Below are 12,495 nucleotides of genomic sequence, written 5' to 3'. Positions count from 1 at the left end.
CTCTTCCAGAAGATGCCCGTGCGCCGGACCTACCGATAAAATCCGCAACCCTCTTCTATCTTTAACCTCGGGTATTTCGGAGTAGCATCCTCGTAGTATTTGTGGCAATCGGTGGCGGTTGTAACTGCGGTGTTGATGGTAGATTTTGAAGGCTTCGTTGTACGTACGATCGTCCATGGTTCTCTAGCTAGATTCAGTCGTTGGTATTCCTGTACTGACAGAAACAACTTATGCCTTATAAGATAACAGCTCGCTGAGTAAGGCCTATGTCATGTTGTTGCTGTAAGGACAGACGTGTTCCTGGTGCCTTAAAAACAGCTCGTCTAGCTCACCGAGATAAGAGTTAATATGCCCAATTTTTATTGCCCCTTTATGTTATATGTTGACAAATTCCAAAGGTTCAAGTTCTTTAGATATCTGTCTGCGTAAATATGAACATTTTTCCATTCCTGTCATTGATCATTGTGGACTCAATTTGAATTTCAATGTGAACCAATTTATTTGCAAGTTTCATACTAACGGATTTTATACAGAGGCCTACAAGAATGCTATGTTTATAAAGAGGGTCCCCAGGCCAGGGTTGCCGTGTCTGTCCGATGTAATCTTGTTTCAATTCTGGAGCTAAATTCTTAATTGAATTGAATTGGTGTTCGAATCATATACAATATCGATCGATATCTAAACTCGCTGAATGAACTATAATTGACCAACAATTTCATGTCATTTTGCGTATGATAATTAAGCCATCTATATTCTCTGCAGGGAATGACATTTTGCCGGGGATATTGAACAGTGTTTTGAGACACTAGCGAGTTTTCCTCCGCAATTTCTGGAACTTTCCACCTGATGATGGCTGTTAGTCAACAGCCGAAACATTGTGGTTTCATTCTAATAAATTATTTCATATAAAATTCGAATTGTGAGACTTCTTCGATCATCTGCAGTGTACACGGATTAGAGTGTTTCATTTGACTAGTTTCTAGAACTTTCTTCCTCGTCGAAGGTTCAAGATCCGTTGACCCCTTGTTAAGTGGTGCCATCTCGCCGTAAGACCACGCGATTCTGCCTCGACAACAGATACGCGGGTAGCCGTTAGTCGAAGTGCAGCGACAATACAGCGAAACCCCGTTATAGCAAACTCTGATACGACGATTCATCGGAAATAACAAATATAGAATGTCGTCCCGAGTGAGAAAACTTCAGCTGGATATAACGGACTGTAGGTTCTAACAAACATACATTTTGGTCCGGTGAAGTTCGCTGTAACGAGGTTTCGCTGTATTAGTGACCGATAGACACGGGGAGATCAAATCATAACCAGAAAAATACGTTAATTCTGACTCAATCTTTGTTTTATCTTCATATTTCAAATTAATCGGACATCATTTTTCCGAAACAAAAATTTGCAACGTAACTTGTGCCGTCCTCGCAAATACGTTAATTCTGAATCAATCTTTATTTGATATATTTTAATTTCAAATTAATCGGACATCATTTTCCAAAACAAAAATTCGCAACGTAACCTGTGCTGTCCTCGCAAAACATGGATTACTATGAATTCAAAAACAAGTGTATTTTTTCTGACATGGGTTTGAATTATATTTCTATATGCTTGACGCTTCTAAAACACGCAGCAGTATTTGTCATCTTGTTCGCAACAATCATCAGCAAGCGATTTCTCAAATAACGATCCCGTCTCGCCATTGCAGGTGCACGACTCAAAAGTTTCCCTTTTCATCTGGTCCCCTAAAATTATAAGACCAGACGTTATCGGTGGTAAAGCTACGTATGAATAAAACGAGCGAGGAAGGGCTACGGTTGTGATCCGAATGTATACTCGACTAGTAGCGAGCCATTTCTAAGGGGTACATGGTTTATAGGATTTATACGTCGGTTCGATAGGTATCCTATGGGCAATAAAACCGCAGGACGAGTTGCGATTCAAAGAAATATGGGCTCTGGGCCCTAGGTTGCTCCCCGTGAATCGGGCATAGATTACCGTACCTGCAGTCGCTACCATAGCTCCAACGACCATAAACAAGGCCAAGGTTATGAATAGAGTTTTAGTAAACATTCTGAAATGAAACAAAACATATCGCATGCGCGCTCTAACGGAGATGTGGGTCGTCCAGAGCCGAAAATAAAGGACTGAAACTTACAATTTACATCAAATAAGAATACAATGAAATGATGATTCCGCCATACAGTCAAATCAAACCCACACACAACTGTGGAACTGGATCCACAGTCAGATTAAACCCGCGCACAACTGTGGAACTGGATCCACAGTCAGATTAAACCCGCGCACAACTGTGGAACTGGATCCAGAGTCAAATCGTCAGCTTTCAGACGAACCGTCGAATATTAACTTGCGTACAGGAAGAATCGATTTTATGCTTGTCGCTCTTTTGTTTCCGATAACTGAAAGTCGACGGGTCCAGAAAAAATATTCAAGATGGAATTGACCATATTAGGCAGTTCACGATTTTATTCGACGGATATGTCCATATATGGATATTCGACGGATTGGCAAAAATAAAGATGGAGAAAACCATATTCAGCAATTAATTAGAGATCTGCTCATACCAGATTAGCAGATGAAACTCTAAAAGATGGCGATTCTGATGGGATAAAAATTGCATAGCGGCGACGGTTCACCAGAAACCTAGCGAAATGATTCAACCCACTGAAGAAAGTACTTACCTTATCACGTTACGTATTGCAGACGACACTTGCAAGCAATGATATTTAGTTCCAGAAATCCGTTTTTATAGGTTTTCAACAAATCTAATTGTTCTAAATATGTACATTATGATGAGGTTATTACTGTGAATTAGGGTGAAAATTTAATCGGTTCAAATCCAACGTAATTTAGGGTTGCATATTTAACTGTGATATATATTTAACGCATCTATAACTGAATCGAGTGAAACGACAAAATCTTATCTAACGAATTATTGACCGATTCCTTCATTACCAACGATATCTAAACAAGAAACTCAGATACTAGATATTTTATAGGCCTACGGTCAACACCACCACCCGATATACCGCCAACATCGGTGCAGAATGATTTTGGCGGTATTGAGAGTGTGGCGGTATAGAGAGTATGGCGGTATAGAGAGTGTGGCGGTATTGAGAGTATGGCGGTATAGAGAGTGTGGCGGTATAGAGAGTGTGGCGGTATTGAGAGTATGGCGGTATAGAGAGTGTGGCAGTATAGAGAGTGTGGCGGTATTGAGAGTATGGCGGTATAGAGAGTGTGGCGGTATTGAGAGTATGGCGGTATAGAGAGTATGGCGGTATAGAGAGTGTGGCGGTATTGAGAGTATGGCGGTATAGAGAGTAAAGCCTATAGCGCACATCGACACTGCGATTGGAGACAACTAGTTGCAAGGCAGTTTTCGGCGCATGAGAGGAACTGGCTGGATACGATCAGTTGCTTGAACGTGTCGATGTGAGCGAGCTTACGATTGGTAAGCGTCGATCTATCTCCAGTTCCAGCCAGTTGCCCATGTTCTACTTTTGAGCAACTGGTTGTACTCAATCGCAGTCATATCCGTCGATGTGCGCGCTCTGGATCTCGACGATCGACACGCGCCATGCAGTTGCTGCAACTGACCGGTTGTAACTAGATTTCGATGTGCGCGGGGTAATCGTTCGGTAGCAACTAGTTGTCTCCAATCGCAGTGTCGATGTGCGCTAGGCTTTAGAGTTAACTCTGTGAGTTAAAGTTAATTCATTTCAAATGATTTAACTCAAGAGTTAAATCTTAACTCGGAACCACTGGAACTGGACCCTGGGTTGTAGCTTTGACTCTGGAATCGAAACACTGGACCCAGTTATCCCCCTTCCAGTTCCACCAAACTTATATTTCATGGTATAATTCATAAATGTTGCTCGGATGACTTTATGCGACAGGTTTTACGATTTAACCGAATTCATATTCTGAATCGGTAACTGTTACGACTACTTCGTATTAACCGAATATGGATAATAATCTAAAACTACCAAGCCAGCACGAAATCATTAGTACATCATTAGTACATCCTCAATTAGTACATCCTCAATTAGTACATCCTCAATTAGTACATCCTCAATTCATATATGGAATATTGTAATGTATGTGCCTATTCGAAAACCGAAATATTGAATAATTCAGAAATTATTCAGCGACGCTTTTATCAATTGAAACATAATTTTGTAATTGGTCAAACCTCTTGTCCCGAATACACATTGTCGCGGGAAAGCGTGAAATTTTAGAATGACATCACCTCCAGATACATACTGAACTTTTGTTGGGACGTTAACCCTTTTTCGTTCCCGGCGGCAGCTGTGGTGGGTTTGAAAGGGATCCACCAAATCAAATCAAATCAAATCAAACGAAATCTATCAATCAAATAAATAATAGGGTGCTACTAAAAAGACGATAAAAAGATTTTTTTTAATAGATAAAGATATTTGAAGATAAAAAATATTTCCAACACATCGATCTGAAATACTTAGAAAGTAAATCTGCTCCGAGGTTTGGTGTCTCGAAAAATGCGATACACCAGGCTGCCGGATCCGCGGCTGAGAGGCTTTATTTTGTAAAGCCCTTTTGATTGCAGTGTTAACTGATCCCCTTTTCCACTAGTTTGGAAGGTTTCGGCTAGTATCCACAAAAGATACTTACATCCACTCGGGCTAGTGTGGCAGGGTTTCGTACCGTGGCATTTAAGATGTCGGGGAGGATGTTCAGCGATCTTCGTAGCAATGTTCACAATTCTCTCAAATGTCATTAGTATGTTCTATGCTTAGTTTGTTGTATGGAGGGGATAGCGCGTACGCAGTCCCCCACTACCAGAAATTGCACACCCGAGTCTCCCACATTTGGGGAGATCGTATGGGTCAACCAGTCTTAGTGCAATGACAGGCCTCGCCATAGAGGCACCGCCTTCCAGATCACGGTGGTTTTTTTTTTTTTTTTTTTTTTTTTTTTTTTTTTTTTTTTTACATATAAACTTTATTTTACAGAAGGAAGGCTCCATAACAACTACATCACACCCACTGGAGTCAGGTGGGGGACTGGAGGTATTTACATCATATTCCAAGCAATCATAAATGTATATTTAATTCTTTTCAATTCGATTTAAACGTTATTCATAACACTGGTTAGTAACAGTCGTATATGTATATTAAGAAGACAATTCAAACTGCATTAACTGGAACATTTCACTACACATCATACATACATCGTTTAATTCTTTCCAATATTTACACATTATCCGTAATGACACAAATTATTCTTTATATTTACAAAATAGGAATACTTTTGTCTAGTATAGAAATATCAAGTCATCATTCACAGTCACATGTATAGTATGTATAAAACGATTTAATTGCTATTTACAGAAACCTAAACGCTCTTTTCTGGCCTTACAAAATATCATTAATCGTACTGAGTGCTATTTCATTTATAAAGTAATTATTTCCGTTGCATCTGATCAGTGTTTCATTTTGAGTCCAAACATTAATATTTTTCCTGGCCGTAATCTCCTGTTTCAATCGTTTGGCTATAAAATTACGAGCATAATTTTTCATATCTAGTTCAGTTTCTCCTGCGCATGCCTTGCGATGATTCTTATACAGTGTCCATTTCAAGACCGTTATCAAATAGTTACATATACGCCTACTGTGTGGATTTATGATCGCTTGTTTAGAAAAACCAAAACAAATTGTACGTTTAGTTAAGAGGGCTGGTTGTTCTGCTACCTGAGCTATTATCGTTTGAAATCTAGTAAAAAGTCTTACAGCTGCCGGACATTCAATTATGACATGCGTATTAGTGGCTGCACGGCCGCATATTTTACAGGTAGGGTCGTTAGAAACTTGCCATGTCACGAGTTTAGTTGCTGTAGCTAGGGTATCGTGTAGAAACCTCCATTGCATATCCCCTAATTTATTCTCAGTTATTGGATGATAAATGTCTCCCCATATTTGAGCCCAATTTATGTTATGTTCGTTTAGAATTGTTTGGATTTTATTTTGACTAATTGGTTTTATGTGGCCGAATTTTGCATGGACTATGGTCCAGATCACGGTGGACCTCTGTGCCAGGTAAGTATGCTTACGTAACATCCGCCATTTTATATATATGACTGACCCGGATGTTATCTTACCGGTGTTTGAATTAAATCATAAATATATCAATATTAACATTGATCTGAGTATTTTCGTTATATCAAACTATACTCCTAAAATTTAGGACAAATATTTCATAAAGAAAATACCGAAACAATGTGTTTTGAATATATGGCGATTTTTCAGTTAAGATTTCATTTTTATATTCACAAAAGAATACGACTAATGGTAATCAATAGCGACGCTACGTGGCGCCACTGGCTGGTCAAAAGAAAGACAATTTTTAGCTTAAGTCCCGAATGATTGTAATTTTGAAAATGCTGAAAGGAACGGCCTATCCGCTCAGGTATTTTCGAATAGTTCCCAACAGTTACGTGGATTTGAAATTCCGAAGTTTTTCCAAAAATATTTCACACGCTTGATTTTTCCGCTTTCCCAAATTGGAAAGAGACAGTCACCATCGTATTGTCCCTTCCACCCGGGCCCTAAAACTCCCCATATCTAACGAGATACCGTTCCACGTTATAACCCCGCAGGTATATAGCTTCAGACAAACAGAATGAAAATAGAATTCGTTTATAATTTCAATAATAAGTATATATTTCACTATATCACGATATACAGATATAGAATATTTCAGGTGACTGTAGGTGACACGGCACTGACAGCCACATGTACCCCATGAGTTTAACTAACTGCGTCACCAGTTGATATTCTAGCCAGGAATATTTTCAATATTTCCCGATCTGATTCTGACGCGGCTGTCACTGATTATAATTGACATTTTATCTCGGCTAAAACTGACAGGTTGTTTTCAAACGGTGAATTCTGCGCTATTTTTCAACATGAATTAAATGTGCCTGTGCTATACTTAGTTTAAAGCAAATTAAACCCACACAACTGTGGAACTGGATCCAGAGTCGAATTAAACCCACACAACTGTGGAACTGGATCCAGAGTCGAATTGAACCCACACAACTGTGGAACTGGATCCAGAGTCGAATTGAACCCACACAACTGTGGAACTGGATCCAGAGTCGAATTGAACCCACACAACTGTGGAACTGGATCCAGAGTCGAATTGAACCCACACAACTGTGGAACTGGGTCCAGAGTCGAATTGAACCCACACAACTGTGGAACTGGATCCAGAGTCACATTAAACCCACACAACTGTGGAACTGGATCCAGAGTCGAATTGAACCCACACAACTGTGGAACTGGATCCAGAGTCGAATTGAACCCACACAACTGTGGAACTGGATCCAGAGTCGAATTGAACCCACACAACTGTGGAACTGGATCCCGAGTCGAATTGAACCCACACAACTGTGGAACTGGATCCAGAGTCGAATTGAACCCACACAACTGTGGAACTGGATCCAGAATCGAATTGAACCCACACAACTGTGGAACTGGATCCAGAGTCGAATTGAACCCACACAACTGTGGAACTGGATCCAGAGTCGAATTGAACCCACACAACTGTGGAACTGGGTCCAGAGTCGAATTGAACCCACACAACTGTGGAACTGGATCCAGAGTCACATTAAACCCACACAACTGTGGAACTGGATCCAGAGTCGAATTGAACCCACACAACTGTGGAACTGGATCCAGAGTCGAATTGAACCCACACAACTGTGGAACTGGATCCAGAGTCGAATTGAACCCACACAACTGTGGAACTGGATCCAGAGTCGAATTGAACCCACACAACTGTGGAACTGGATCCAGAGTCGAATTAAACCCACACAACTGTGGAACTGGATCCAGAGTCGAATTAAACCCACACAACTGTGGAACTGGATCCAGAGTTAAATTTAACCCACACAACTGTGGAACTGGATCCAGAGTCGAATTGAACCCACACAACTGTGGAACTGGATCCAGAGTCGAATTGAACCCACATAACTGTGGAACTGGCCAATGAAAATAAATAAAAATACGAGGTCTATATGAATATGAGGTCTGAGTTCTACCAGAGATCATCTACCTGGACACAACTGTCTAAAGAAGCCCCTATTCATTAAATCCCTCTACCCTCTGAAGCCACGTGTAGGAAAATAGAATGTACGTACACGATTTGACATAAATTGTCAATGAAATGATAAGATTTTGTGAAAACATGTCAAAGTGTCAGAACTTGAACGAGAGAGCGCTACATAGTGAACATGATATAATACCCGCTTAGAATCAACATGCTAGCTTCATTCAGGATGATGCATTCCTCGATAGCGACCGTTGTGATCTTCATTGTTGCCGGATTCATTGCTCCTTCGCGTAAGTTTTTGATGAGTTATTTCGTTCTAACCACGACGGTTAAACGGAGACGATTTGGTGCAGGTCAAACTAGTTGGAATCCAAGCCCGAGTCCAAGTTAAATTGGATCATTAACTCAACGTTTATTAAGTAATGGAGCTGTGGTCTCTGAAAAGATGCTGTGGCAAGCGAGGCGAGTCAATTACGGGTCCAATTTGCATTTACGTCGGTGGAATCTGGTCCGACGGACGTAATTGGTCGGCAAAGTTTGGCACAGGCCCAGTGGGCACCAGTGTGAACGGTTAGCCTGGGCCTTAAAACAGCCAGCAGGAAAGAGTTGTGAAAATTGCTTTTATACATTTCCTTTATATTGCAGAGCAAATAATACACGGCCAAGATGCGACACCGGGCCATTTCCCCTGGCAAGCTTGGATACAACTTCCAGAGTCGTGCGGAGGTTTCGTCATGAATGAGAAAACTCTGATAACCAGCGCCAGTTGCTTTTTTAACAAGAGCTTGTAAGTTCCAATTCTATTTCTAATTCCCGCTTTGGCAATTCTTGGTTACAAAGCGGGATCAGCGTCTGACTCATAATACATTCAACGATTCAATCAGTAAATTATGATTATAGTTTCTGATTACGACCTTCTCTTTTGATTACTTCAACGATTCAGTAAAATTATGATTAATTACTAATGACGACCTTCTCATTCTCAATGACTTCAACGATTCAATCAGTAAATTATGATTAGTTACTAATGACGACCTTCTCATTCTCAATGACTTCAACGATTCAGTAAAATTATGATTAGTTACTAATGACGACCTTCTTATTCTCAATGACTTCAACGATTCAATCAGTAAATTATGATTAGTTACTAATGACGACCTTCTCATTCTCAATGACTTCAACGATTCAGTAAAATTATGATTAGTTACTAATGACGACCTTCTTATTCTCAATGACTTCAACGATTCAGTAAAATTATGATTAGTTACTAATGACGACCTTCTTATTCTCAATGACTTCAACGATTCAATCAGTAAATTATGATTAGTTACTAATGACGACCTTCTCATTCTCAATGACTTCAACGATTCAGTAAAATTATGATTAGTTACTAATGACGACCTTCTTATTCTCAATGACTTCAACGATTCAGTGAAATTATGATTAGTTACTAATGACGACCTTCTCATTCTCAATGACTTCAACGATTCAGTAAAATTATGATTAGTTACTAATGACGACCTTCTCATTCTCAATGACTTCAACGATTCAGTAAAATTATGATTAGTTACTAATGACGACCTTCTTATTCTCAATGACTTCAACGATTCAGTGAAATTATGATTAGTTACTAATGACGACCTTCTTATTCTCAATGACTTCAACGATTCAGTAAAATTATGATTAGTTACTAATGACGACCTTCTTATTCTCAATGACTTCAACGATTCAGTGAAATTATGATTAGTTACTAATGACGACCTTCTCATTCTCAATGACTTCAACGATTCAGTAAAATTATGATTAGTTACTAATGACGACCTTCTCATTCTCAATGACTTCAACGATTCAGTGAAATTATGATTAGTTACTAATGACGACCTTCTCATTCTCGATGACTTCAACGATTCAGTAAAATTATGATTAGTTACTAATGACGACCTTCTTATTCTCAATGACTTCAACGATTCAGTAAAATTATGATTAGTTACTAATGACGACCTTCTCATTCTCAATGACTTCAACGATTCAGTAAAATTATGATTAATTACTAATGACGACCTTCTCATTCTCAATGACTTCAACGATTCAGTAAAATTATGATTAGTCACTAATGACGACCTTCTCATTCTCAATGACTTCAACGATTCAGTAAAATTATGATTAGTTACTAATGACGACCTTCTTATTCTCAATGACTTCAACGATTCAGTAAAATTATGATTAGTTACTAATGACGACCTTCTCATTCTCAATGACTTCAACGATTCAGTAAAATTATAATTAGTTACTAATGACGACCTTCTCATTCTCAATGACTTCAACGATTCAGTAAAATTATGATTAGTTACTAATGACGACCTTCTTATTCTCAATGACTTCAACGATTCAGTAAAATTATGATTAATTACTAATGACGACCTTCTCATTCTCGATGACTTCAACGATTCAGTAAAATTATGATTAGTTACTAATGACGACCTTCTCATTCTCAATGACTTCAACGATTCAGTAAAATTATGATTAGTTACTAATGACGACCTTCTTATTCTCAATGACTTCAACGATTCAGTAAAATTATGATTAATTACTAATGACGACCTTCTCATTCTCGATGACTTCAACGATTCAGTAAAATTATGATTAGTTACTAATGACGACCTTCTCATTCTCAATGACTTCAACGATTCAGTAAAATTATGATTAGTTACTAATGACGACCTTCTCATTCTCGATGACTTCAACGATTCAGTAAAATTATGATTAGTTACTAATGACGACCTTCTCATTCTCGATGACTTCAACGATTCAGTAAAATTATGATTAGTTACTAATGACGACCTTCTTATTCTCAATGACTTCAACGATTCAGTAAAACATATTTAGTTACTTATGACGACCTTCTCATTATCGATCAGACGGTTTCAGCAAATCAGTGATATTACGATTAGTTACTAAGGATGACTTTTTGTTAAATCGTAGGTGGCCACTTTTTGTAATCCTCTACGTAATAATGGCCTAATTACTTTTCACACTGTGTATAATTGTTCATTTCATTCGCTAAGACCCGTTGAATTCAGCGTTTTTGTCGGAACCGAAAAAGAACTGGCGAATTTTGATGCGACGACTTATAAAATACACGAAAATTTCAACACTGATGACGCGGGTGAGTTGTATATCCGTACAAGAGTGAAACCGGCTTAACCCCCCCCCCCCCTACCCTCCTCTCCTCCCTCCCCGGCCCCGGGTCCGTGTTCAGTCTTATCGTGTATTATCATTGCAGATTCAGATATCGCTGTTGTGAAATCAGACGATTCTCAGTTCCCCGATTCCAGTTTATTACCACTAGCGCTACCTGGTGATGAACTAGCTGCCGGTGCGAGTTGTACGATATCCGGCTGGGGCCGAACGGTCATGAATGATTCCGTACGTATCGTATGATTAAGATTTCACGAGGTGTTTGGGTTTCGGACGCACGGTTGAGGTTTTATACTATATCTATTTCACTGTTAGGTCCTTCCGGACAAACTTCAATACGCAGTGTTCACCGTCATTTCAAACGCCGACTGTCAACAGAAATGGAATGAATTTCTAGAGGAATGGGATGAAACTGTATCTATTGGAATTGATCAATTTTGTATCGAAGCCCAGAACGAAGGCACCGACACTGGTGGCGTAAGTATTTCCCTGTATTTGATGATGGCATAGGGGGATTTATTGAGGAAGACATCTTTTCTAGCGGTACCTCAAATCACTAGCAGACAATTTGATGATGTCATAGAGGGATTTATGGAGGCAGGCATATTTTCTAGAAGTGTCTATAGATCAAATCACTAGTAGACAATTTGATGATGTCATAGGGGGATTTATGGAGGCAGGCATATTTTCTAGAAGTGTCTATAGATCAAATCACTAGTAGACAATTTGATGATGCCATAGGGGGATTTATGGAGGCAGGTATCTTTTCTAGAAATGTCTATAGATCAAATCACTAGTAGACAATTTGATGATGTCATAGGGGACTTACGAAAAATACAAGTGATGTTTTTAGATGTTTTTTGTTGTGATGTATTTAGGGTGATGCAGGTGGCGCTGTAGTCAGCGATGGTAAGGCGTACGGCATTATCTCGGCGAGTTCGGCCACCGGTGAAATACCGGTCATATGTACCAAATTATCGAGCGCTTCAATCAGCACGTGGATCGAAGAGAACGCGTACCACGCCAAAAAATAAAAACATACGCCTTCAACTGATTTCATCCAAATTTTCAGGTGTAGTCTTTTGAATATTCAAAAACAAATATCATATCGTTCAATGAATAAACTAATTATTGATTCAGATTTGGTCGTTTCTTTTTTTTCTCATCTGTGTCTGAGAAAG

The 12,495-nt window shown here is 39.2% G+C and overlaps 2 protein-coding genes and 1 non-coding gene across 3 annotated transcripts in view; 1 reads left to right on the top strand and 2 right to left on the bottom strand.

Annotated features, from left to right (window-relative positions):
• The window catches only part of LOC141911766 (actin-related protein 2/3 complex subunit 2-like), a 107,470-nt gene that overhangs the window by 55,130 nt on the left and 39,845 nt on the right, over window positions 1-12,495 (bottom strand). The window lies entirely within an intron of this gene.
• Window positions 4,812-4,969, bottom strand: LOC141912378 (U1 spliceosomal RNA). Its single transcript, XR_012620158.1, has one exon. It is a non-coding gene; the product is annotated as a U1 spliceosomal RNA (small nuclear RNA).
• LOC141912311 (mast cell protease 8-like) lies at window positions 11,500-12,406 on the top strand. Its single transcript, XM_074803555.1, has 3 exons — window positions 11,500-11,542; window positions 11,630-11,791; window positions 12,193-12,406. Exons 1-3 carry the CDS (start codon window positions 11,531-11,533, stop codon window positions 12,346-12,348), a joined length of 330 nt encoding a protein of 109 aa, XP_074659656.1. The 5' UTR covers window positions 11,500-11,530; the 3' UTR covers window positions 12,349-12,406.

Source organism: Tubulanus polymorphus, chromosome 10 (assembly GCF_964204645.1).
Source record: "Tubulanus polymorphus chromosome 10, tnTubPoly1.2, whole genome shotgun sequence".
In the NCBI taxonomy this organism is placed as follows: domain Eukaryota; kingdom Metazoa; phylum Nemertea; class Palaeonemertea; order Tubulaniformes; family Tubulanidae; genus Tubulanus; species Tubulanus polymorphus.
Note: the sequence above shows the minus strand (reverse complement) of the source record. Positions and strands in the feature narration are given on the sequence as shown.

Coding starts and splice junctions, on each gene's coding strand:
- LOC141912311 (XM_074803555.1), top strand. Junction 11,792..12,192: donor AAGGCACCGACACTGGTGGC/GTAAGTATTTCC, acceptor TGATGTATTTAG/GGTGATGCAGGTGGCGCTGT.